Source organism: Salvelinus namaycush, chromosome 13 (genome assembly GCF_016432855.1).
Source record: "Salvelinus namaycush isolate Seneca chromosome 13, SaNama_1.0, whole genome shotgun sequence".
Classification (NCBI taxonomy): Eukaryota; Metazoa; Chordata; class Actinopteri; order Salmoniformes; family Salmonidae; genus Salvelinus; species Salvelinus namaycush.
The window spans coordinates 25,797,838-25,823,850 of record NC_052319.1 but is presented as its reverse complement, the minus strand read 5'-3'; the positions used below and the strand labels follow the sequence as shown (position 1 = coordinate 25,823,850).

The 26,013-nt window shown below is 43.5% G+C and overlaps 1 protein-coding gene across 1 annotated transcript in view; it reads left to right on the top strand.

Moving 5' to 3' along the window:
• LOC120058051 (calcium/calmodulin-dependent 3',5'-cyclic nucleotide phosphodiesterase 1A-like) overlaps positions 1-26,013 on the top strand; it is a 99,374-nt gene that overhangs the window by 70,609 nt on the left and 2,752 nt on the right. Inside the window, exons 2-10 of the mRNA XM_039006532.1 lie at positions 9,209-9,344; positions 11,022-11,204; positions 12,743-12,809; positions 13,256-13,372; positions 17,775-17,915; positions 18,070-18,170; positions 19,956-20,081; positions 23,570-23,671; positions 25,788-25,908. Of these exons, the coding sequence (XP_038862460.1) occupies positions 9,209-9,344; positions 11,022-11,204; positions 12,743-12,809; positions 13,256-13,372; positions 17,775-17,915; positions 18,070-18,170; positions 19,956-20,081; positions 23,570-23,671; positions 25,788-25,908 (1,094 nt within the window). The remainder of the gene's footprint in view (positions 1-9,208; positions 9,345-11,021; positions 11,205-12,742; positions 12,810-13,255; positions 13,373-17,774; positions 17,916-18,069; positions 18,171-19,955; positions 20,082-23,569; positions 23,672-25,787; positions 25,909-26,013) is intronic.

Sequence of the window (26,013 nt, the reverse complement as noted above, 5' to 3'; positions counted from 1 at the left end):
CAACTGACATCCCAGGCTGCACTTCAATTCCCAGTGGATAGACAGAAAGAGTAGAGGGACTAGAGGGGCAACATGACATCTGTACTGGATCATCATGGCTGAATATGTGTATCCCAAATGGCACCCTATTCCCTATATAATGCACTAACTTTGACCAGAGACCATAAAAGTAGTGCACTATAAAGGGAGTAGGGTGCCATTTGGGACGCGACCCAGATGAATAAATAACATGATGTTTACTGTGAGACGAGAGGGACCAAACAAACATGTTGGTCAGGATATACACACACACACACACACACACACACACACACACACACACACACACACACACACACACACACACACACACACACACACACACACACACACACACACACACACACACACACACACACACACACACACACCAAACAGCGGTGACCCTTTGTGACTGCATCCTGGGACTAAAGGGGTGTAGGGTTCAGTGCTACAGAAAACAGTCCAGGAGATCGACACTATCTCAAACACCAAGGTAGATAAGCTTGACCAAGATCATATTAAAACTATTTTCTCAGCACAATTCACAAAATTAGGGAAAACAATAGAGTATTTTTTTGGCAGGTCTTCAAATCACCCTTTGCTGCAAAACTGTAAAACAACATTGATAATTTTATTGAATTAAGTTTGTTATTAGTTCCTTAATTTAGCCAGGGACAGAGCTGAGACTGATATCATTCTTTGGAGATTTGAAAGACGAAGAGCGAATAGTTTCCCCTCTGTGGTTAGAAAAGTTCAGTCAGGCTCCACTTGAGATGATCATGGTTTATGCCTGTACTAAACCTAGCACACATGAAGCACATTTTGCTCTGCTATTGTATAACAGAAAACAGCTGTCTGGTTTCCCCTTGTCGTCAGGCCTTGTGTATCATCTGGGTTGGAAATAAAGTACCAAAGTATATAACAACGCCAACTTCTGACCTACTTCTGCAGCCAGCTGTAACTTCTTGTGAGTCTCGGCTGTGGCTGTGGAATTGCGAGCCAAATATGATCTACATAAATGTACTTCCCTGTCCATCGCAAATGGCTACAGTCTAACCATCACAGTTAGGAGATCTGTGTGTGTGTGTGTGTGCGTGTGTGTGTGTGTGTGTGTGTGTGTGTGTGTGTGTGTGTGTGTGTGTGTGTGTGTGTGTGTGTGTGTGTGTGTGTGTGTGTGTGTGTGTGTGTGTGTGGGTGGGTCTGGTGTTATGATATAATTCACCTCAGCTGTCAGAAAAACGTCTAGCAAACAGTTAAATGACCTCTCTCCATCTCCATCAAAGATGACTACAGAGGGTTTTGAGCCGAGAGAGAGAGGCCTCTGACTTTCCCCAGAGAGAGCATTATCTGTTTTTCATATGGCCGTGTGTGTGTGTGTGTCAACTCTGAAACCACTGACCCCATGGCCTGCTCTTCGACTTACAGTACAGCCAGCACCCCTCAGAATAGTCATCTGCTATAATGGGATTATGGGGAACTGCTGTTTGTGTGTGTGGGTGTTTGACGTGCCAGGATTTACAGTGTACTTTGCAGTAGGTTATCCTTCATGTAATGAGAGTTTATGGAGTCTTAGCCCTCCCATTACATATAGAACAAAACAGAACAGGAGGTTGATAACACAGAGGTGAGGGAGGGCTGGAGGGAGGAGGGGGAGGGAGGGAGGGGGAGAACAGGATGATAACAGAGAGATGAGGGAGTCTGATTTATCATGTATCACCCAGGAGACTGGTCTAATTACCCTCTAGTCACACCGACTGAACTAAGATGTCACCATACACCAGAGGTGGAACCAGGGATGGTGAGACTATGGAACCTCTGTTGGCCCTGTGAGAAACTGAAATCTCTGTTGACTTGTAGGATGAGATGTCCAACAGAGATACTGGTCAGAGTGTAGGACTTTGTCTCTGTCTGTTGTGCCAAACTAGGAATAGAACAGACGTGAGATCCATTTAGGGACCACCCAAGAGGCCAGTTTACAATTCAGAATAAACCAGAAGCGTGTTATATGGGTTATATTATCTAAAATGTGGCAAGCCAGAGAAAATACCTTTTTGTTTAGTTATAACTGCCTGGTCTCATTAGAATGTCAAAATAGTGACATTTAACTATTCTAGCTATATGTCACATAATAGATGCTCCCTCCTCCCTCCATCGCCTCTGACCGTTCTACCTCCATTCTCCTGCCTCCATTCTCCTGCCTTAACCCCCATACTTTTTGATATTGTTCAATTTGTTATATCTAATCTTATTAACTTAAATGTGTTTATTGTATGTGTAGCCTATGTGTTACTGTAATTCAGTCTTTTAGTTGCCAAAGTAGCCAACAAGGTGAAAATATTGTCGGTGTGACCTTGAGCAAGGCACTTAACCCTAATTTACTCCAGGGGTGCTGTACTACTATGGCTGACCCTGTAAAACAACACATTTCACTGCAGCTATCTGGTGTATGTGACAATTAATTTCCTTTAACTTTTTTTTTACACATGAAATAAACCATTATCCTCAAACTGACATTACTTATCATAACATACTAGTTAGCCTATATGTCACATAGCGTGGATAATGTTAGAGACAGGTTAATGGTAAGGGTTATGGTTAGGGTCTGCAACATATGTCTGCAACATACATCGGATGTAAATTGCTTTTTGTCGGCTTGTTTTAAACCCCGTTCCTGTGAACATGTTTGAGTTGAACAGTCCCTGTTTCAGTTAGAGAGTCTGTCTGTCCCTATACTGAAATCTATAGGGCTGTCAAACATACCACTACCAACACCAGATTTCTTTTGTCGGCAAGGTTTTACCAAAGGTCCTGTGAACATGTTTGAGTTGGAGAGACCCAGTGTCAGTTAGGAGGCCTGCAGGTCTGTAGAAAGCAGAAAGTAGGCCCAGGCTCAGACCAGTGTTAACATAACACAACAAGGCCCTGTCCTCACCAAGTGTGTTTATAGGCCAGTGAATGACCGTTTTTTAAAAGCTTGAGCATCTGAATTGGAAAGCCACCAAGAGCGCTGGAACCACTCACTTGTCAGAATGATGGAGCCTTGAATGGTAAGCCGGTTGTAAAACTCACCAGCTTACATCGGAGTTTGGTTTGTTTCCCATACAAAGTGTTATTTAAAATAAAATAATTGTACAGCAAAAACATTCCAAAGTATAATGTACTGTAGGTCGTTTTGATTTCATGGATCAACACATTAAATTACACATTGACAAAATTTCTGTTTTGGTAATAGCCTGTATCATACAGGGATGTTATTTTTATTGCCATCAATAGATCCCCTCTGTGAGTCCATGTTGTTGACAATCTGAAAGCATGGGAATTAGTTTATTGAGGAGCCATTAAAGACAACCACCCAAACACAGTGACAGTATCCCAAATGACCCCATAAAGTAGTGCACTAAATAGGGAATAGGGTGCCATTTGGATTTCTTAGCAACATGAAAAGCATTCTCGTTTAGCCTCTGTGTTCCTGGGGCACCACCAGGGTACAGATCTGTTTATTTGTTGAAATAAATGATGCACAAAACCAGTCTAGTTCACAGTCAGACAACATACTGCAGAGAGTCTGGACTTTTTCTGGACTTTTTCTTTTTTCATACATGAAATGTAGTAGCAATCATCCACCGCTGTTTCTTGGAAATGGGTCGTTATCGGGTCATAAAGTAGTCCTGTGGGTGCCATCTTCAGGGGTGAGGAATGGTGGATCAGTCTGTCTGAGAGGTTGGCAGAGAGGAGCAGGGCAGGGTGCCCCAACTCTATTCCAGCCCTGTCACTGTGCCCTCTGGGGCCCCAGTCTGGGCCCTGGTGACGGCATCAGCCCCTTCCAAGGAGGAGGACACAGTTAACTCATGGGAAAATGCTCTCTTGTAGGTCTGACATGTCCCGTTGGATGCAGCTAAAATCAGACATCCCCCTATGTCTTTGTTTGTACTTCTTGGAGGCCCAGCTCAGAAAGAAGTTCCTGAAGGCGATACAGTTTCACATAAAGCCTATTTTAATCTGACCCTGGCAAATTGTTAACTTTATTCATTTTCATTCTTTAAAAACCTCACACAGGTCCCTAAGGGTCCTCTTACAGTATGTACTGTAGTCTATATAGTTCTATGACGAATATACTCAAAATATTTCATAGTCACAGTAAGAGGATAATATATGTCAACACATGGAGTTAGTTTCTCATTATATTGAGCTCTGAGTTGAAGTCCTGGACAGCAAAGATAAGGCTATGGTTGTGTACCAAATGGAACCCTATTCCCTATATAGTGCACTACTTTTGACCAGTGCCATAGGACTGTGGTCAAATGTTGTGCACTGCGTAGGGAATAGGGTGTAATTTGGGATGCATCCTGCAGCTGTAGGATCTTAATTTGATCCAGTTTGCTACAGCAGGAAAATAATCATGCAGCAACAGGAAATGTGAATTATTATGTGCATTTTAATTGATGGGCATTTTTTGTAGGGGTTGATACATTTTACATGTTAGGGCAAATCAAGTCTGACATTTTAAAGTGGAAATTACAAACTTTAGAAGCCTTTTTAAACCTTGAATATACTACAAGTTTGCATTTCCTGCTGTACAGGAAAATTCTCATCAACAAAATAGTTCCTACATATAGATCCTACATCTGTATGTGAGTGTTTAAAACATTGGTACTGTACAACATCATCTGAGAGTTGTCCAGATGTCTTAGGTTTTCTACTTGACCAAAATGTCAAACAAAAATTCCAAGAGCTCATGTGAACTCTGATAAGCAACCCAGTTGTTGAGAAAGATATGGCACATGCTTATACAACTGAACTTGTTGTAACATGTTTGACCTGTCTTTAGTCCCTTTACCATTGTAAAGTCCATGTTTTTTCTATTTCTTAAGAAATATCTCAATACTGCTACCTTTGTGGCTGTTTCAACTATTAATATACTGCCACTTTATTCAGAATCTTTTATCATATGCTAACCTATACTGAAACATACTGAAATCACATGAAAAAGTAATTTTCGCTTGCTTCCAAAGACAAGGTTGTGTTATTGTGACCCAGATAGATCCACCAATCAGGGCCACTATTTATATTTATCTGCTGTGTGATTGGTCTAATCCGGGGTGTGTGAGATGGAAGACATCAGGCCAGTGCTGTGGGGAGTGACAGAGGAAAAGGTCATATGATTGATAAACCTACGGCTGGAAACACTGTGGGGGAATAGCCCTGTTGTTATTCCCCCACCCACTACACATGAACTATTCCCATGGTTTCAGTGGTTTCAAACTGTAGTCTAAACGCTGTGTCTGTGACAATATTCAAATCAAATCAAATTTTATTTGTCACATACACATGGTTAGCAGATGTTAATGCGAGTGTAGCGAAATGCTTGTGCTTCTAGTTCCGACAATGCAGTAATAACCAACAAGTAATCTAACCTAACAATTCCACAACTACTACCTTATACACACAAGTGTAAAGGGATAAAGAATATGTACATAAAGATATATGAATGAGTGATGGTACAGAACGCCATAGGCAAGATGCAGTAGATGGTATAGAGTACAGTATATACATATGAGATGAGTAATGTAGGGTATGTAAACATAAAGTGGCATAGTTTAAAGTGGCTAGTGATACATGTATTACATAAAGATGGCAAGATGCAGTAGATGATATAGAGTACAGTATATACATATACATATGAGATGAGTAATGTAGGGTATGTAAACATTATATTAAGTGGCATTGTTTAAAGTGGCTAGTGGTACATTTTTACATAATTTCCATCAATTCCCATTATTAAAGTGGCTGGAGTTGAGTCAGTATGTTGGCAGCGGCCGCTAAATGTTAGTGGTGGCTGTTTAACAGTCTGATGGCCTTGAGATAGAAGCTGTTTTTCACAAAGAGTTTCAGAGTAGGTGTGCTGATCTAGGATCAGTTTAGCCTTTTAGATCATAGTACATATGATTATATAGACAGGGGGGACCTGCCCTAGCACTCCTACTCTGAGACACTTTTTGAAATCAGACCCTGGTCTGTGGAAACCTGTTGCTACTGAATGTGTGATAAGTGAGTTGGAGAGACAGTTGTTTTGAGGGACTGTTGCCAACTCTCACCCTGGCTGCATCTCACTCTCATCCAAAGTGCACCAGATACTATATCAGGCTAAATGCAACAGTAGATGTAATATCACAGGCAGTTGACAATGTGGAAGAGATGGCTGTCTTCAGCTTGATTATGCAAGGCAAATGTTTACTTTCTGCATCCTCATTAGAGTCATGTATTGAAATATTTTGATATTACAGACCACTATTAGGTGCAACAGGTGTCACTATTTACGGTCACGTCAATGTAGGTTGAGTTCACCATGTTTGAGCCGCTCCTAGGTGTTTGTCTTGTTGTAGCTTACAGAACAAGCTAATGCTGGGGGTGGCAGTTTGCCAATAGTAGTCAGTCAGATTTTCAATTAACACTGAGCACAATATAATACACAGGAGGCTGGTGAGGGGAGGACGGATCATAATAATGTTGGAATGGAGTTAATGGAATGGTATCAGCACTAGGAAACCATGTGTTTGATATGTCAATGCCATTCCATTTACTCCATTCCAACCATTTCTATGAGCCTGTCCTCTTCAATTAAGTTGCCGCCTGTGATAGAATAGTATAGACTTGGCACATGGCTCACTCATCTTGACTGGCAGAGCGGTATCCTGCTGTGTTTCCCCTCTGAAGACAGAAGAAGGAAAGACTAGAGAGAAGGAAGACAAATGACTAGATAAGGCAAACAAGCCCACAGTAAAGGCACCATAAAGTCCAAGGCTTATCAGTCTCTCTACTACATACATTCTGCTCACTTCGTAAATGGCTTTCCCCTGCTCACTTTGTATGCAGATGCGTTGGTTGTTTTTCGTACTGTATTGTGTGTGTGTGTGTTTTCTGTATTGTATCCTGGCTTTCAGTCAGTTGATCCTGTTGTTTTGACAGCTTGGGTTTTAGGATTATGTGTTCATATAAAACCACATGTCAATAACACTTCAATACTTCTGAATCCTCCTCTGTTACAGATTTTCACATAATAACACCTCAGATTGAAAACAGATGCTCCTCTTATGGTCTTGCCTTGCAGCAGGGATCTTACAGTAGGTTTGCATCCCAACTGGCACCCCCTATCCCCTATATAGTGCACTACAGGCCCTCTGGTCAAAAGTAGTGCACTATCTGGGGAATAGGGTGCCCTTTGGGACACATCCCAAGTCATTTTGCTGAGGATTGGTTGGTCGGTTGGGCGTCTGGTGTTTGGTGATAGTCTGTGTGCCCACCGAGGCGAGCCATGGCACAGTGTCAATCCCCTGTTGTTTTTAATGATGCACTAGTCCCGTGGTAAATATTTAAAGATCTGTATGAGACCAAAACCAAAGGCTTCACTGACTTTATGGGCTTTGTTGATCAGGCGGTTGGAGTTCAGTGGTGCTATTTCTCTGGATGTCTAACACACACACACACACACACACACACGAATAATGTTTACATACTGTTTTACCCACTTCATATGTATATACTGTGTTCTAGTCGAGGCTCATCCTAAAGGGCCCTTGGTCCTTTGTAGCTCAGTTGGTAGAGCATGGTGCTTGTAACGCCAGAGTTGTGGGTTCGACTCCTGGGATCACTCGTACTTAAAATGTATGCACATATATCTGTGAGTGCTTTGAATAAAAGCATCTGCTAAACATTTTTTTTCTTTTTCGAGCCCCACAGTTGAGATGTCATAATACCGATAAAACCTAGCGGTAAAACAGGGAAATTGTTCCAATCGTTTTTAACCATGCATTTTTCCCATGGGAGATTTTAGGAACACTTAAAATAAGGGCTATGTTTCGTGTAGGCTTACCCTGGCCTGACGTTTTGATAACTGTGAATCTTTCTTCGACAAGGTGACTTTTATCAATATATTCAGCCCCATTAACTCTCTATTCAGCCCCATTAACTCTAATTAGCAAATGCTAATTAGCGTCAAAGTAGACATCATGCAAGACTACAAATCCCTGCAAACTCCTGCACGTCATCTCTAGCTGACACCTTTGTTAACAGTTTGTGTCAGTTTAAAACTTGCACAAGACTGATCACAGAATTGTCCATTTAAGCCAATTTATTAATTACTACATTTAGCTAACATTAGATAGTTAATGCAGAGATTCTTACCTTTGCCTCGATTCGGCAGTCTTGTCTAGATCATCATGGCATTTGTACTTCTTTATGATAGCCACTTTAGCATTTAATTTTGGGTGGGGGGGTAAATCCAGGTGAATAAATTGATAAAAGTCGCCTTGTCCGAGAGAGATTTACACAATTATCGAAAGGTCACACCAGGGTAAGCCTACATGAAACACAGCCCTTATTTTATGTGATTCTAAAATCCCCTATGGGAAAAATGAATGGAACCATTTCCCTGTTTGACTGCTAGGATTTATGGGTATTATGACTCATACTGTGGTGCTCTATATAACTAATGCTGTACACACCTTTTCTATAAATGGTATTGTCCATACTGTCTATTTCACACCATTATATACAGTGCAGCAATACTTAACAATGCAAAACAATACACCCCCCCAAAAATAAAAAAATAAAAAAGAAATGTAAGAAATATATACAGTACCAGTCAAAAGTTTGGACACACCTACTCATTCAAAGGTTTTACTTTATTTTGACTATTTTCTTCATTGTAGAATAATAGTGAAGGCATCAAAACTATGAAATAACATATATGGAATCATGTAGTAAACAAAAAAGTGTTAAACAAATCAAAACATATTTTAGAATCTTCAAAGTAGCCACCCTTTGCCTTGATGACAGCTTTGCACACTCTTGGCATTCTCTCAACCAGCTTCATGAGGTAATCACCTGGAATGCATTTCAATTACAGGTGCACCTTTGTTAAAAGTTCATTTGTGGAATTTCTTTCCTGCCTATTGCATTTGTAGGGGGATTTGTGTGTATTGTTAGGTATTACTGCACTGTTGGAGCTAAAAACATAAGCATTTAGCTGCACCTGCGATAACATCTGCAAAATATGTGTACGCAACCAATAACGTTTGATTTGACTAGACCAGCTCAGAGACTGTTGAGTTGTATCGACATACAGTACTGTTCTCCGTGTACTATGTATTATCCAGTGTTCATGAGCTCATATATGAAGATGAAATTTGAATCCAACTTCCTCTTTGCAGATTGAGATGCCTGGTGAAGCAGCTAGACAAGGGAGAAGTGAATGTGGTGGACCTGAGGAAGAATATAGAGTATGCAGCCTCTGTTCTAGAGGCAGTCTATATTGATGAAACCAGGTGAGTGCATTTCAGCTGAATTCAATTCCATGACTACATCAAATATTTTGCACTCTGCACCCCGTTAAAGGTATGGGAAATAACTGCACAAATACAACTCACATAAAATATGGTACTCATAGATAGTAACCTATTCTGATGATCAAATTCCTTGACAGATCGAGTGCTGTACAACCAGTAGAGTACCACAAGTGCAGTACTACTCTGTTTTGGTGCCTTAGCTCAGACAGTTTGAAAATATACTTTTTCTATGCAAACTGTGTCTTTGTGTCTGCTGATCAAAGTCCTTCAGTTCTCTCTGGGTGTCTTCTCTGGGTGTCTCACTTCTCTCTGGATGTCTCACTTCTCACTGGATGTCTCACTTCTCTCTGGGTGTCTCACTTCTCTCTGGGTGTCTCACTTCTCTCTAGATGTCTCACTTCTCTCTGGGTGTCTCACTTCTCTCTGGGTGTCTCCCCCGTCATGGGGGAACGTCCGATTACTCAAAGGAGCACTCCATACTTTACTTCTTAAACTCCATGTGTGAAGTTTTCCATCTCTCCATGAGGAGACTATAAAACTAAAGTCTTACTGAGCCACACATCCCTCTCAGTCTGGGTCGTTGTGGCTGTAGTTGTTGATACAGACTGCAGAGTGACTGCAGAGTGAGTCAGCTCAGTTGGGCTCTCCAGTGATAAGCAGGTGTTGCATAGCCTGTAGTCTGATTGCAGAGCTCATCTCTCTCTCTCGCTCACTTTCTCCCTCCCCCCCCCCCCCCCCAAATGGCACCTTATTTACTATGTACACTCTTAGGAAAAACCTAAAAGAGTTCTTCAGATGTCCCTGTAGATGAACTCTTTTTGGTTCCAGGTAGAACCTTTTTGGGTTCAATGTAGAACCCTTCCCCTACATCTGTGCACATGGGCTTTGTGCACTATAAAAAGATTAAGGTGCCATTTTGGATGCAGACTTTGATTGAATCATATTTGTGTAGTAATTGCATTTCCCATCATCATAATATATTATCATTTATTTTCACGGTAGCTCGGTTTTACAATTTCAGAATAATTACTTGCAGAAGGAAGTCCTGCACCCTTATCGTGATTCCGTAAGCCTCATTTCCTTACGTTAGCATCTAACCTAATGTTGACATTCTAAAATCACAACATTCAAAATATCTGCCTCTCTTTTCCTTCATTGGCCACATTTTCTTTCTCATTACAGCTGAGGATCTGTTTTACGGTTAATAATTCACCAAGGCTATTTCCTCAGCTAAACAAATTGCAATGGAAAGAGAGCCTGTCAGTTAACACTTAAGAAGTCCATTCAGCCTTCAGAATGACATTTACTGGGGATCACATAGTGAGGATGATGGTTCAGGGGCTCCATACCAGGACAGGTAAACAGGCATTTACAAGACCTGGCCTCTCATCTCATCACATCACAGTCAGCAATGGAAACAAGTTACACTTTAATTAGCTACAGTATTAGCTATTAGTGTAAGTGACATTTCGCATACTTTTGCAGGAAATGTAAGCTATACTACTTATGGGTAAAACGTGAATGACAGGGAATGTGACACTGTTACAGGTGGGTTACAGGTATGTAACAGGTGAATATCAGGTAGTATGGGACTGTTACATTTGTGTGTTCCGAGTGACCTGTAGTCTGACTGTCCCTTGTCCCTCCCCCTCACAGGCGTCTTCTGGACACTGAGGATGAGCTCAGTGACATCCAGACGGACTCTGTCCCAATGGAGGTGCGGGATTGGCTGGCCTCGACCTTCACCAGGAAGATGGGCGTGGTCAGGAGACGACCCGAGGAGAAACCACGGTTCAAGAGCATCGTGCATGCCGTGCAGGCTGGCATCTTTGTAGAGAGGTACAAACATATACACAGATACGCACGCACACACACACACAACAAACCACAGTCTTCTTCGTCAAGAGGTACTGGAGGATGTACTCTTGTGATATATGGGAAAATAAACAAAGAATTACAGTAGGCTATCTACATTGATAAGTATGCAGATACATTTAAGTACAGATAAGTTAAAAAAACATACCATCAAACCATTAACACTTTTGTTAGAAGCTCCTATGAATTACTTCTTATGTTGCTCTTAAAATAAACACGTAACTGTCATTCTGCCTTAGAACAATTGTTATTTTTAAAAACCTTCCAGTAAGTGTGCACAAACATGAATACATAAATAATATTGAGCAATGCGCTTCCCTCAATTGCTTTCGCTTGTAGTCTAATAGTATTAATTGTCATTCTGCCAGTCAATAAAAATGGTCAATAGTGAATTCTTACTTACAGTGGGCACTAACATGAATACATAAACATCATATTCAGCAATGTGTCTCAAGTCTTCTCAAGAGCTGTTGCTATGGCCTGTGTCTCACTTTTATTTCCATGGCAACTACTAGGCTACAGTATCTCCTGAAATGAATATTCCAAAATGGAATCCACAATGCAGGCATTCTCAGTTCGACAGTTGGAATGTACATTGCTTAGTTTATTATTCAAATTTGTCAAACAACAGGTTTGGATGGTTTCTTCTTTTGTGGACAACATTAGAATTTGAGTTATAAAATGTGTGTCCATATTCCATAGTAAGATCTGTCTTTACAGTTGTTGTTTTTTGTCTTTACACATACAATATGTCTGTGTCAGAGATTATGGTCTCTTCAGCCCAGATTCCCCTGAGAAAAATGAACTGGTCTATGACTGAAAACACTCTCAGAGGAGACGAGAGAAGAGAATACAGTCAAAGCCCAGCCTGGCAGATTCTCCTTCTCTTTTATAAACTAGATGTAGGATGCATCCCAAATTGCAACCTATTCCCTATATAGTGCACTACTCTTGACCAAGGCCCACTTAAAGAACAGAGATAACTTGGCTGGGTTTCCGACATGTCACACCTTTCTTTGTTGTTGTTGCCAAAGCCCAAATACAGTCTTTCTTTGGCCTTATTTAACAGCCCTGTCTCATCCCTCCCCTCACCCCTTTCAACATCCAGCCTTTGGTTCGGTTCTGTCCAGTGCCAAAATATTCGTAATCTGCAAAGAATGCCTGCTCAAAAGCCTTTAATCTTTTTAAAAATTCAATTACTGTTGATCCCATTACTGGTAATCGTTGAAAACTGAGGCATTGTGGCATTATGTGACTGTAGCATTTTGATACCATAATGGGAAGAATACAATTGAAATCATCAGCAGGGGGTTTGTTGTCTGTGTGTACAGTTTTCTATGTATACAAAGTACATGTACAGGAACTGCCCCAGTGGGCAAAACTCATTGAAATGAAATCATTACAAGCAGTGTTCATCATAACATTATTTCAACCCGTTTTGCCCGCTGGGTGCATCGCAGTTCTATTGTCTAACCACCTAATGGTTGTGTACCTATCTTCAGGATGTACAGACGGACATCTAACATGGCTGGATTGACGTACCCTCCAGCTGCCATCGCTGCTTTGAAGGTACATATTACTATTACTATAGTATTACTATTACTATTATACATCATACACTAGGGACTGGTTTCCCAGATACAGATTCAGCCTAGTCCTGGACAAAAAAATCTTGCTCAATGGGGAATCTCTTGTCTTGCTTAATCTGTGTCTGGGAAACTGGACCTATGAGAAATGAAAGATGATATCAGTCAAGCTACACTTTGAGATAGGAATGATGACATCCTAAAACATTAAATAGATAAACTGTCATATCATGCATAATCATTGCAGAATAAAGGCTTTATTACATCTGTACAAGATGTACCCGATTTTACAGCTATTTTAGACTTTATCATAACATCATATTCTGACATTCATAGCGATGATAATCAATATGTGTTTTATTATAGAACACAATGTGTGTTCTATTTAATTCTGTGCTGTCATCATCCCTGACATCTTATTGTTTACAGGATGTAGATAACTGGTCCTTTGATGTGTTTGTGCTCCACGAGGCCAGCAGTGAACACGCATTAAAGTTCCTGGTCTACGAACTGCTCACCCGATATGACCTGATCAACCGCTTCAGGGTTAGTCTCTATTCAGTCTCTCACTCTAACATCAGGGTGTGTGAGTTTGTTTATTGACTAAGTGTTCTTCCTAATCACCCCCTCAGCCTGTTCTATACCCTAAGCCTCTGTGTGTGTGTGTGCGTGTGTGTTACTCTGTCCTCTGTTCTACACCACAGGCCTCTGGTCTGGGTACCTCAGAGGAAGACATATGCACTCAACCTCACACTGTTTCTGTTCTGTTCTCTGTCCTCATCTCTTTGTCTGGTTTTATACCTGAGTTTCTACATGTCCTCTGTTAGATGAGTGGTGAGATTATCACAAACACATACAGTTACTGTGCTTTGATCTGAATGTCAGGATTATATTTTAATCCTATGATAATATGGTTACACTTTACTTGAAGGGCTACATTCACTCTTAGAAAAAAGGGTTCCGAAAGGGTTCTTCGGCGGTCCCCATAGGAGAACCATTTTTGGTTCCAGGCAGAACCCTTTTGAGTTCCATGTAGAACCCTCTGTAGAAAGGGAACCTAAAAGGGTTCTTCCAATGGGGACAGCCAAATAACCTTTTTAGGTTCTAGATACACATTTAGACTACGTAACATGACATAACATAAGTGTTTTGCAAATTTTATACGATTCAACAAATTATGCCATGGATAGAGAGAAAATGTTACAGTTTTAATGCTATATCCCTTGCCGTTCCACACATTTTGCCATGATTTATGCCATGTTCATGTAATATCTGAGTGGGAGTGTCTAACAAAATCAATGGGGCCCCCTGGAGGTCAGAGCCCCTAGGCATGTGCCCTGTGTGCCCGGTCAACTCAATCGTCACGTTTGCAGACGACACAACAGTAATAGGCCTGATTACCAACAATGACAAGACAGCCTACAGGAAGGACGTGAGGGCTCTGGGAGTGTGGTGCTAGGAAAATAACCTCTCACTCAACATCAACAAAACAAAGGAGCTGATCATGGACTTCAGGAAACAGCAGAGGGAGCACCCCCCTATTCACTACGGGATCACAGTGGAGAAGGTGGAAAGCTTCAAGTTCCTCTGCGTACACATCACTGATAAACTGAAATGGCCCACCCACAAAGACAGTGTGGTGAAGAAGGCGCAACAGCGCCTCTTCAACCTCAGAAGGCTGAAGAAATTTGGCTTGGCGCCTAAAACCCTCACAAACTTTGAGGCACAATTGAGAGCATCCTGTCGGGCTGTATCACCGCCTGATACAGCGGTGATACCCGGCAACTGCACCGCCCGCAACCGCAGGGCTCTCCAGAGGGTGGTGCAGTCTGCCCAACGCATCACCGGGTGCAAACTACCTGCCCTCCAGCCCACCAACTACCCGAGCCATTGCCTGTTCAACCTATCATCCAGAAGGCGAGGTCAGTACAGGTACATCAAAGCTGGGACAGAGAGACTGAAAAACAGCTTCTATCTCAAGGCCATCAGACTGTTAAATAGCCATCACTAGCACATTAGAGGCTGCTGCCCTTTATACATAGACTTTCAAATCACTGGCCACTTTAATAATGGAACTCTGGTCACTTTAATAACGTTTACATATTTTGCATTACTCATCTCATGTTTATACTATATTCTATCCTACTGTATCTTAGTCTATGCCTCTCTGACATTGCTCGTCCAAATATTTATATATTCTTAATTCCATTCCTTTGCTTTAGATTTGTGTGTATTGTTGTGAAATTGTTACATATTACTGCACTGTTGGAGCTAGAAACACAAGCATTTCACTATACTCGCAATAACATCTGCTAAACACGTGTATGTGACCAATAAAATTTGATTTGATTCTAATTCGGACATGATTACTACTGTACAGTGTTCAGATAGCTGGCTTGTAATGTATATGCTGGGAGTCAGGAAGCATGTCCAGAAGGTGAGTTTAATAATAAGAATCTTGAAGATAAACAAAACAGGAGAGGCGTACAGAATGTGAACAAAACCTATACTGCCTAATGACTGAGGCTACTGAGGGCTAAAGAAAGGGAGAGTAATCAAGGTGATGATGAGGTCCAGGTGTCGTAACGATGGGGAGCAGGTGTGAGTAATGATGATTGCCAGGACCGGTGGTTAGTAGACTGGCGACGTTGAGCGTCGAAACGGGAGTAGGCGTGACATGGCTAGACTAACTTACCTAGCAATCTATAAAATGTTAGCTGACATGGGCTAATTGATTGACTGTCAGTGACTGACATAACAGGAGGAAAACTGCTGAAGTACTACCAAATTGCCAAGATTGTGTATACGAGCCAGCTGCGTAACACCCTGCATCCCACTGCTGGCTTGCCTATGAACCAGAGCAGGGTTAGTCCTGGTCGGTCCTTGGATGGGAGACCAGATGTAAGTGGTGTTGGAGGGCCAGGAGGTCCTAATGTCCCATGGCAGTGAAGGGGACATTGCCCTGCGTAGGGTGCGATCATTCGGATGGGACGTTAAACGGGTGTCCTGACTCTGTGTGGTCATTAAAAATCCCAAGAGTAAGGGTATTAACCCTGGTGTCATGGCTAAATTCCCAACATGGCCCCTAATCATCCCCCTCCTTCCTAATTGGCATATATCACTCTCTAGCTGATGTGTGATTAGTGTTCTGGCACAAAAATGGTCGCCATGCATCACCAATGGTTGGTGCCACACATTGGTGATGCATGAAGTGGTTCCGACTACTATGTAAAGCGCTTTGAGTACCTCAGTTGGTAGAAAAGTGCTATATAAATCCAATCACTTGTTATTCTTCCATGCTATCGCTCAACAGTCAGTCGGAAAGGCCCTGGCCTTGTCACGTGTGGGTTTTGTCATTCACAGCCATACTGTTCCTAGAATCAATGTGACAGCTAGGCTTTAAATGGATACTCAAATATCCGGAGGAGCTCAGCTCTTTCATTGTGAATGTGAACGTTTGTGACGCATGATGCTCATATTTTGATTTAGGAAGAGCGGTGTTCTGGGCCCTACTCTGCTCTTAGTCTGATTAAACTAAAGGAGTTAAGCTTACACATAAGCTACAGTACACATGAAGCCCCCCACACATGTCTCTCTCGGTCTCTCCAACTTCATTGGAGAAAAGATAACTCTGGCACACATGACAATTTGGACAATAAACAATGTGCCAGATGTAATATCTCGCAGGAGTGTGCAGGAGTTATCTTTTCTCTAATGAAGTCAACTCTGGGGATGTAATTCCCTGCACTACAAAATGAGAAAATAATTTGGTGTGTGTGATAGCATTTCACAATTTGCATACCGCCCCAACAGATCCACAGGTGATGCATTCTCTATTGCACTCCACACTGCCCTTTCCCACCTGGACAAAAGGAACACCTATGTGAGAATGCTATTCATTGACTAAAGCTCAGCGTTCAACACCATAGTGCCCTCAAAGCTCATCAATAAGCTAAGAACCCTGGGACTAAACACCTCCCTCTGCAACTGGATCCTGGACTTCCTGATGGGCTGCCCCCAGGGGGTGAGGGTAGGTAACAACACAGCCGCCACGCTGATCCTCAACACAGGGGCCCCTCAGGGGTGTGTGCTCAGTCCCCTCCTGTACTCCCTGTTCACTCATGACTGCACGGCCAGGCACGACTCCAACACCATCATTAAGTTTGCTGATGACACAACAGTGGTAGGCCTGATCACCTACAATGACGAGACAGCCTATAGGGAGGAGGTCAGAGACCTGGCCGTGTGGTGCCAGGACAACCTCTCCCTCAACGTGATCAAGACAAATGAGATGATTGTGGGCTACAGGAAAAAGAGGACCGAGCACACCCCATTCTCATCGATGGGGCTGCAGTGGAGCAGGTTGAGAGCTTCAAGTTCCTTGGTGTCCACATCACCAACAAACTAACATGGTCCAAGCACACCAAGACAGTTGTGAAGAGGGCACGACAAAACCTATAAAAAAATTAATATAAAATAAAAAAGCGGTACCGGAGCGCCAAGTCTAGGTCCAAGAGGCTTCTAAACAGGGTTTACCCCCAAGCCATAAGACTCCTGAACACCTAATCAAGTGGCTACCCAGACTATTTGCATTGCCCCCCCCTCTTTTACACCGCTGCTACTCTCTGCTGTTATCATCTATGCGTAGTCACTTTAAGAACTCTACCTACATGTACATATTACCTCAACTAACATTGACTCTGTACCAGTACCCCCCCCCCCCCCCGTATATAGTCTCACTATTGTTATTTTACTGCTGCTCTTTAATTACTTGTTACTTTTATTTCTTATACTTATAAGTATTTTTTTTAACTGCATTGCTGGTTAGGGGCTCGTAAGTAAGCATTTCACTGTAAGGTCTACACCTATTGTATTCGGCGCATGTGACTAATACGATTTGATTTACCAGTGTCATCTCTGATGTTCTAACCGCCCTGTTTTTCCCCAGATACCAGTGTCATCTCTGGTGTCCTTCGTAGAGGCTCTAGAGTTGGGCTACAGCAAACACAGAAACCCCTACCATAACCTGATCCACGCTGCCGACGTCACACAGACAGCACACTATCTGATGCTCCACACTGGCATCATGGTGAGTCTCACATGCACACTCACACACACACATGCAGGTTGGTGCAATAGGGATGCAATGAATCCCCCCCCCCCCCCCCCCAGCATAATAGACAGATCAAAGGACAGAGGATTCTGATTGTGTTTCTTGTTACATTTACTCTCTGTCTCTCTAGCACTGGCTCACTGAACTGGACATCCTAGCCATGGTGTTTGCTGCAGCTATCCATGACTTTGAACACACTGGGACAACCAACAACTTTCACATTCAGACCAGGTGTGTGTCAGTATTCTTCCTGAAATTTCCTACGGACGGTGCAAACTTCTGCTTCTTTCAGTAGGCATTTTTATTCCTGAAGTTTGACACAACACTTAGCTGCTGTACCTAATGGACATATTATTTATTTCCATTTTCATTCATTCCATCCTACCAATACTAATGTTAAACTGAAGATGTCCTTGTATTGTACAGCTTTTGCCTCCTAGACAGACAGACAGACAGTTCAGTCAGTCTGACCCTGACTAATGAATGCCAATGGAGCCTTAAGAAGGGAACATGGCCATATAAAGAGCCCATTTAAGTGAAGGCACCCATTTAAAGAACCCATTAAAATGAATTGCACAATGAGAATACTCAAAATTGCAGCACTGACCTCAGTGATGAGAGAGAAAGAGAGAGAGAGAGAGAGAGAGAGAGAGAGAGAGTCCTTTAGTTTAAACCCTTCATTACCTCTGCATGACTCTCTAGTCTAATAAAAATTGATCAGAAAGGCTACTCGTATTTTAGAAATGAGGGGTTGTTGTGAAATGGACAATGAAGGTATTTAGTAAACTTTCCCTCTCTGATTACTTTCAATCTCCAAACTGTCCTAGCACTGAAATAAAGTACTACAAATTACCCTAGCACTGGAGTAAAGTACTACAAACTGCCCTAGCACTGGAGTAAAGTACTACAAACTGCCCTAGCACTGGAGTAAAGTACTACAAACTGCCCTAGCACTGGAGTAAAGTACTACAAACTGCCCTAGCACTGGAGTAAAGTACTACAAACTGCCCTAGCACTGGAGTAAAGTACTAGTAACTGTCTCATTTAGTTTTTTCTCATTTTACTTATAATAAAATTTAGAAAATTAAATAAAATATTATTTGTCAGGGCCTCCCTGGTGGCACAGTGGTCTAAGGCACTGCTTCGCAGTGCTAGCTGTGCCACCAGAGACTCTGGGTTCGAGCCCAGGCTCTGTCGCAGCCGGCCGTGACCGGGAGGTCCATGGGGCGACGTACAATTTGTCTAGCGTCGTCCTGGTTAGGGAGGGTTTGGCCGGTATGGATATCCTTGTCTCATCGCGCACTAGAGACTCCTGTGGCGGGCCGGGCGCAGTGCACGCTGACCAGGTCACTAGGTGTACGGTGTTTCCTCCAACACATTGGTGCGACTGGCTTCTGGGTTGGATGCGCGCTGTGTTAAGAAGCAGTGCGGCTTGGTTGGGTTGTGTTTCGGAGGACGCATGGCTCTCGACCTTTGTCTCTCCCGAGCCCGTACGGGAGTTGTAGCGATGAGACAAGACAGTAACTACTAACAATTGGATACCACGAAATTGGGGGTAAAAAAAAAATATATATATTATTTGTCTCAGAACAACTACTTTCTGATGTGGCCCTGTTCTGCATTAGGAAAATCTGGAATTCTCATTTCGCTACCATCACATTTACATTTTAGTCATCCAGAGTGACCTACAGGAGCAATTAGGGTAAAGTGCTTTCCTCAAGGGCACATCAACAGAATTTGCACCTTGTCGGCTCGGTGATTCAAACAAGCAACATTTCGCTAGGCTACCTGCCACCCCATCTCAAATATCTACCATCACTATCGTATCATAATTGCTGTTGTAATTTCTAAACTGGTTGAAATTAAATCATTTCAACCAGTTTTGCCTGCTAGTTACTGTTGCCATACAGGATGGCTACCTGGTAAAGTAATCTCGCCTGGTAACCACCATGCAGCACAATGACTAATCACACGGTGATCCACACCTTCTCTTCCCCCCTCTCTTCCTCTCTCCAGGTCAGAGGTGGCCATCCTGTACAATGACCGGTCAGTCCTGGAGAACCACCATGTCAGTGCTGCGTACAGACTTATGCAAGAGGATGAGATGAACATACTGGTCAACCTGTCAAAAGATGACTGGCGGTGAGTTAAGAAAGTCAAAAGTGCTTTATAATATACATTTGATTAAGAGATTGAGATCACCACTTCAAAGAACGAAGGGGCTAGTACTGTAACATAACCTAGATACTTAGCCTTGACTTTAGGTTTAGATACGAATGTGGTGTGGTGTGGCATGTCAGGCCTAAATCCCTGTCATTTGCGTGACGAGAAGATGGAGAAAAAGAGGACAGAGTTCGGGCTGCCTTCTGAGAATTCGTAGGCGATCGAATAAACCCCCACTGCTTTCAGTCCTACTAGCTAACATCCAATCATTGGAAAATAAAATCGACAACCTACACGGAAGATTAAACTACCAACGGGACATTAAAAACTGTAATATTTTATGCTTCACGGGAGTCGTGGCTGAACGATAACATTATCAACATACTCTGTATCGGCAGGATAGAACAGCGATGTCTGGTAAGACAAGGGGGGGGGGGGCGGACTAAGTATATTTGTAAACAACAGCTGGTGCACGATATCTAAGGAAGTGTTGAGGTTTTGCTCGCCTGAGGTAGAGTATTTCATGATATGCTGTAGACCACACTGTCTACCTAGAGAGTTTATCTGTATTTTTTGTAGCTGTCTACATACCACCACAGACCGATGCTGGCACTAAGACCGCACTCAATGAGCTGTATTCCGTCATAAGCAAACAGGAAAATGCTCATCCAGAGGCGGCGCTTCTAGTGGCAGGGGACTTTAATGCAGGGAAACTTAAATCCGTTTTACCAAATTTCTATCAGCAAGTTAAATGTGCAACCAGAGCGAAAAAAAACTCTAGACCACCTTTACTCCACACACGGAGACATTTACAAAGCTTTCCCTCGCCCTGCATTTGGCAAATCTGACCATAATTATATTCTCCTGATTCCTGCTTACAAGCCAAAATTATAGCAGGAAGCACCAGTGACTTGGTCAATAAAAATGTGGTCAGATGTAGCAGATGCTAAGCTACAGGACTGTTTTGCTAGCACAGACTGGAATATGTTCCGGGAATCTTCCGATGGCATTGGGGAGTACACCACATCAGTCATTGGCTTCATCAATAAGTGCATTGATGACGTCGTCCCCATAGTGACCGTACGTACATACCCCAACCAGAAGCAGGATTACAGGCAACATCCGCACAGAGCTAAAGGCTAGAGCTGCCGCTTTCAAGGAGTGGGACTTTAACACGGAAGCTTATAAGAAATCCCACTATGCACTCCGACGAACAATCAAACAGGCAAAGCATCAATACAGGACTAAGATCGAATCGTACTACACCGGCTCCGACGCTCGTCGGATGTGTCAGGTCTTGCAAACCATTTCAGACTACAAAGGGAAGTACAGCCGAGAGCTGCCCAGTGACACGAGCCTACCAGACGAGCTAAACTACTTCTAGGCTCGCTTCGAAGCAAATAACACTGAAACATGGATGAGAGCACCAGCTGTTCCGGACGACTGTGTGATCACGCTCTCCGCAGCCGATGTGAGTAAGACTTTAAACAGGTCAACATTCACAAGGCCGCAGGGCCAGACGGATTACCAGGACGTGTACTGCAAGCATGTGCTGACCTACTGGCAAGTGTCTTCACTGACATTTTCAACCTCTCCCTGTCCGAGTCTATAATACCAACATGTTTTAAGCAGACCACCATTGTCCCTGTGCACAATAACGCTAAGGTAACCTGCCTAAATGAATACTGACCCGTAGCACTCACGTCTGTAGCCATGACGTGCTTTGAAAGGCTGGTGATGGCTCACATCCACACCATTATCCCAGAAACCCTAGCCCCACTCCAATTTGCATACCGCTCTAACAGATCGACAGATGATGCAGTCTCTATTGCACTCCACACTGCCCTTTCCCACCTGGACAAAAGGAACACCTATGTGGGAATGTTATTATTTGACTACAGCTCAGTGTTCAACACCATAGTGCCCTCAAAGCTCATCAATAAGCTAAGGACCCTGGGACTAAACACCTCCCTCTGCAACTGGATCCTGGACTTCCTGATGTGCTGTCCCCAGTTGGTAAGGGTAGGTAGCAACACAGCCGCCACGCTGATCCTCCCCACAGGGGCCCCTCAAGGGTGCGTGCTCAGTCTCCTCCTGTACTTCCTGTTCACTTATGACTGCACGGCCAGGCACGCCTGATTACCGACAACGACGAGACAGCCTATAGGGAGGAGGTCAGAGACCTGGCCGTGTGGTGCCACGACAACAACCTCTCCCTCAACGTGATCAAGACAAAGGAGATGATTGTGGACTGCAGGAAAAAGAGGACCGAGCACGCACCAATCTCATCGATGGGGCTGCAGTGGAGCAGGTTGAGAGCTTCAAGCTCCTTGGTGTACACATCACCAACAAACTAACATGGTCCAAGCACACCAAGACAGTTGTGAAGAGGGCACGACAAAACCTATTCCCCCTTCAGAAGACTGAAAAGCTGCACCATCGAGAGCATCCTGACTGGTTGCTTCTCTGCCTGGTATGGCAACTGCTCGGCCTCCAAGACTGCAAGGCACTACAGAGGGTAGTGCGTACGGCCCAGTACATCACTGGGACCAAGCTTCCTGCCATCAAGGACCTCTATACCAGGCAGTGTCAGAGGATGGCCCTAAAAATTGTCATAGACTGTTCTCTCTGCTACCGCACGGCAAGCGGTACCGGAGTGCCAAGTCTAGGTCCAAGAGGCTTCTAAACAGGGTTTACCCCCAAGCCATAAGACTCCTGAACATCTAATCAAGTGGCTACCCCCCCCCCCCCCCCCCCTTTCACGCCGCTGCTACTCTCTGTTATTATCTATGCATAGTCACTTTAATAACCTACATGTACATATTACCTCAATTATCTTGACTAACCGGTGCCCCCACACATTGACTCTGTACCGGTACCTCCTGTATATAGTCTCGCTATTGTTATTTTACTGCTGCTCTTTAATTACTTGTTCTTATTCTTATTCATATTTTTTAAACTGCGTTGTTGGTTAGGGGCTTGTAAGTTAACATTCACTGTAAGGTCTACACCTGTTGTTTTCGGCGTATGTGACTAATACAATTGGATGTCAACGCAAGACTATTATATAAACTATTTCACATTCACTCTATCAGTGATTATGGAAAGTTCCACAGGCTCACACCCATCATTAGGTACTGTAAAGAAATGCAATGCTTGATGTTGTTGGAAGTGGAAGTGGTGCTAGACATCACACTGTGTTCTTGTCCTGGAGAATCCAAGACCAGCTGGAGTGGAGGCTAGGTGGAAACAGACTTTTTTTTGTTTTTTGTTTTCACTTTTCCTGTGTTTTCAGAGAGGTGTGGACCCTGGTGATTGAGATGGTGATGAGTACAGACGTCCTGCCATTTCTCTCTAACCTGTCTGTGTCTGTGTCTGTCAGAGCTACAGACCCTGGTGATTGAGATGGTGATGAGTACAGACGTCCTGCCATTTCTCTCTAACCTGTCTGTGTCTGTGTCTGTCAGAGAGCTGCGGACCCTGGTGATTGAGATGGTGATGAGTACAGACATGTCCTGCCATTTCCAGCAGATCAAAAGCATGAGGAACGCCCTGCAGCAGCCTGAGGGGTGAGTGGACTGTCTCTGGACCCTGACCTATGACCCCTAACCCCTGAACCCTTACCCCTAACCTTTAGCCCTGGCTCTCTGGACCATGCCTTTCTTTCAAGTTTTTATGTCACATGCACAAGTACAGTGAAATGCCTTTCTTGCAAACTCAAAGCCCAACAATGCAATAATCATAAACAATGTAATACTAGAAAAAACTAACATGAGAAATAAGAAATACAAAGTAAGCATACTATATACAGTACAGGAAATATTTTAAAAGTCAGTTCCTATACCATAGTGTATGTTCATGTTTTTTGTATTGAACCTTTATTTAACTAGGCAAGTCAGTTAAGAACAAATTCTTATTTATAATGACGGCCTAACCCGGACGACGCTGGGACAATTGTGCGCCGTCCTATGGGACTCCCAATCACGGTCGGTTGTGATACAGCCTGGAATCAAACCAGGGTGTCTGTAGTGACACTTCTAGCACTGAGATGCAGTGCCTTAGACCGCTGTGCCACTCGGGAGCCCATGTGTAGGGATACAGGTGTGATGGAGGTAGATATGTATAGGGGTAAGGTGACTAGGCAACAGGATATAAGAAAATGGTTAGCAGCAGCTTGCATGTGAGTGGATGTGTAGAGTCAGTATAATGTATGTGCATATTATGTGTGAGTGAGTAAATTATGGAGTGAGTGTTTGTGTGTGTGTTTGAGTGACAGTGTGAGTGTGTAGGGCCCTGTCAGTGTGCAAAGCTCAATATAGATATAAGGTAAACTCGGTCCGTGTAGCTATTTTGTTTGCTATTTATCAGTCGTATTGCTTGGGGATAGAAGCTGTTCAAGAGCCTGTTGGTGTCAGTACCTCTTGCCATGCGGCAGCAGAGAAAATTGTCTATGGCTTGGGTGATTGGGGTCTTTGACAATTTCCGGGCCTTCTTTTCACACTGCCTGATATAGAGGTCCTGGATGGCAGAGAGCTCGGGCCCAGTGATGTACTGGGCTGTCCGCACAACCCTCTGTAGCGCCATGCGATCGATGGGCGGTGCTATTGCCATACCAAGCAGTGATGCAGCCAGTCAATATGCTCTCAATGGTGCAGCTTTAGAACCTTTTCAGGATTTGAGGGCCCATTCCAAACTTTTTCAACCTCCTGAGTGGGAAAAGGCACTGTCACGCCTTCTTCACGACTGCGCGCGTGTGTTTGGACCATTTTAAGTCTTTAGTGATTTGGACACCAGGGAACTTGAAGCTGTCTACATGCTCCACTGCCGCCCCGTCGACGTGGATGGGAGCGTGCTCGTCCCCCCGTTTCCTGTAGTCCACAATCAGCTCCTTGGTTTTGGTGACGTTGAGGGAGAGGTTGTTGCTTCAGCACAACACTGTCAGGTCACTGACCTCTTCCCTGTAGGCCTACCAACGTTGTGTCGAAAGCAAACTTGATAATGGTGTTGGAGTTATTCGTGGGTGAAAGGGGAGTACAGGAGAGGACTAAGCACACACCCTTGTGGCGCCCCTGTGTTAAGGCTCAGCGTGGTGGAGGTGATGTTGACTACCCTCCCCATCTGGGATCGGCCCATCAGAAAGTCCAGGATCCAGTTGCAGAGGGAGGCGTTCAGACCCAGAGTACTAAGCTTGGTGACGAGCTTGGAGGGGATAATGGTGTTGAACACTGAGCTGTAGTCAATAAACAGCCTTCTCACATAGGTATTCCCCTTATCTAGGTGGGTGAGGGCAATGTGGAGAGAAATTGAGATTGCGTCAATGGATCTGTTGGGGCGGTATGCAAATTGGAGTGGGTCTAGGGTGTCTGGGATGGTGGAGTTAATGTGTGCCATAACCAGCCTCTCAAAGCACTTCATGATTACAGATGTGAGAGCTAGAGGGCGGTAAACCTTAGAGTTCTTCGGAACAGGGATGACTGTGGTCATCTTAAAACATGTGGGGATTACAGACAGGGACAAGAAGAGGTTGAACATTACAGTGAATATGCCTGCCAGCTGTTCTGCGCATGTTCTGAGACCGCGCGCTGGAACGTGCCCTCAATCCTATATGTTTGTGTGTGTGTGAGTGTGTCACTCTTTCTCAGTGTATAATTCTGTGTGTTACCTGATGTACCATTGTATCTACAGAGTAGACAAGGCTAAAGCCCTATCTCTGATGCTGCATGCAGCTGACATCAGCCACCCAGCCAAGGCCTGGAAGCTGCACTACCGATGGACACAGGCCCTGATGGAGGAGTTCTTCAGACAGGTACAGTACCAACATAGTCTCACCACTACAGTGTATAGTCACTGACAGAAACCATGGAAGAGGGAAACTTGAGTGTTTCAGCACTGTATTCTGTATGTATCTCAC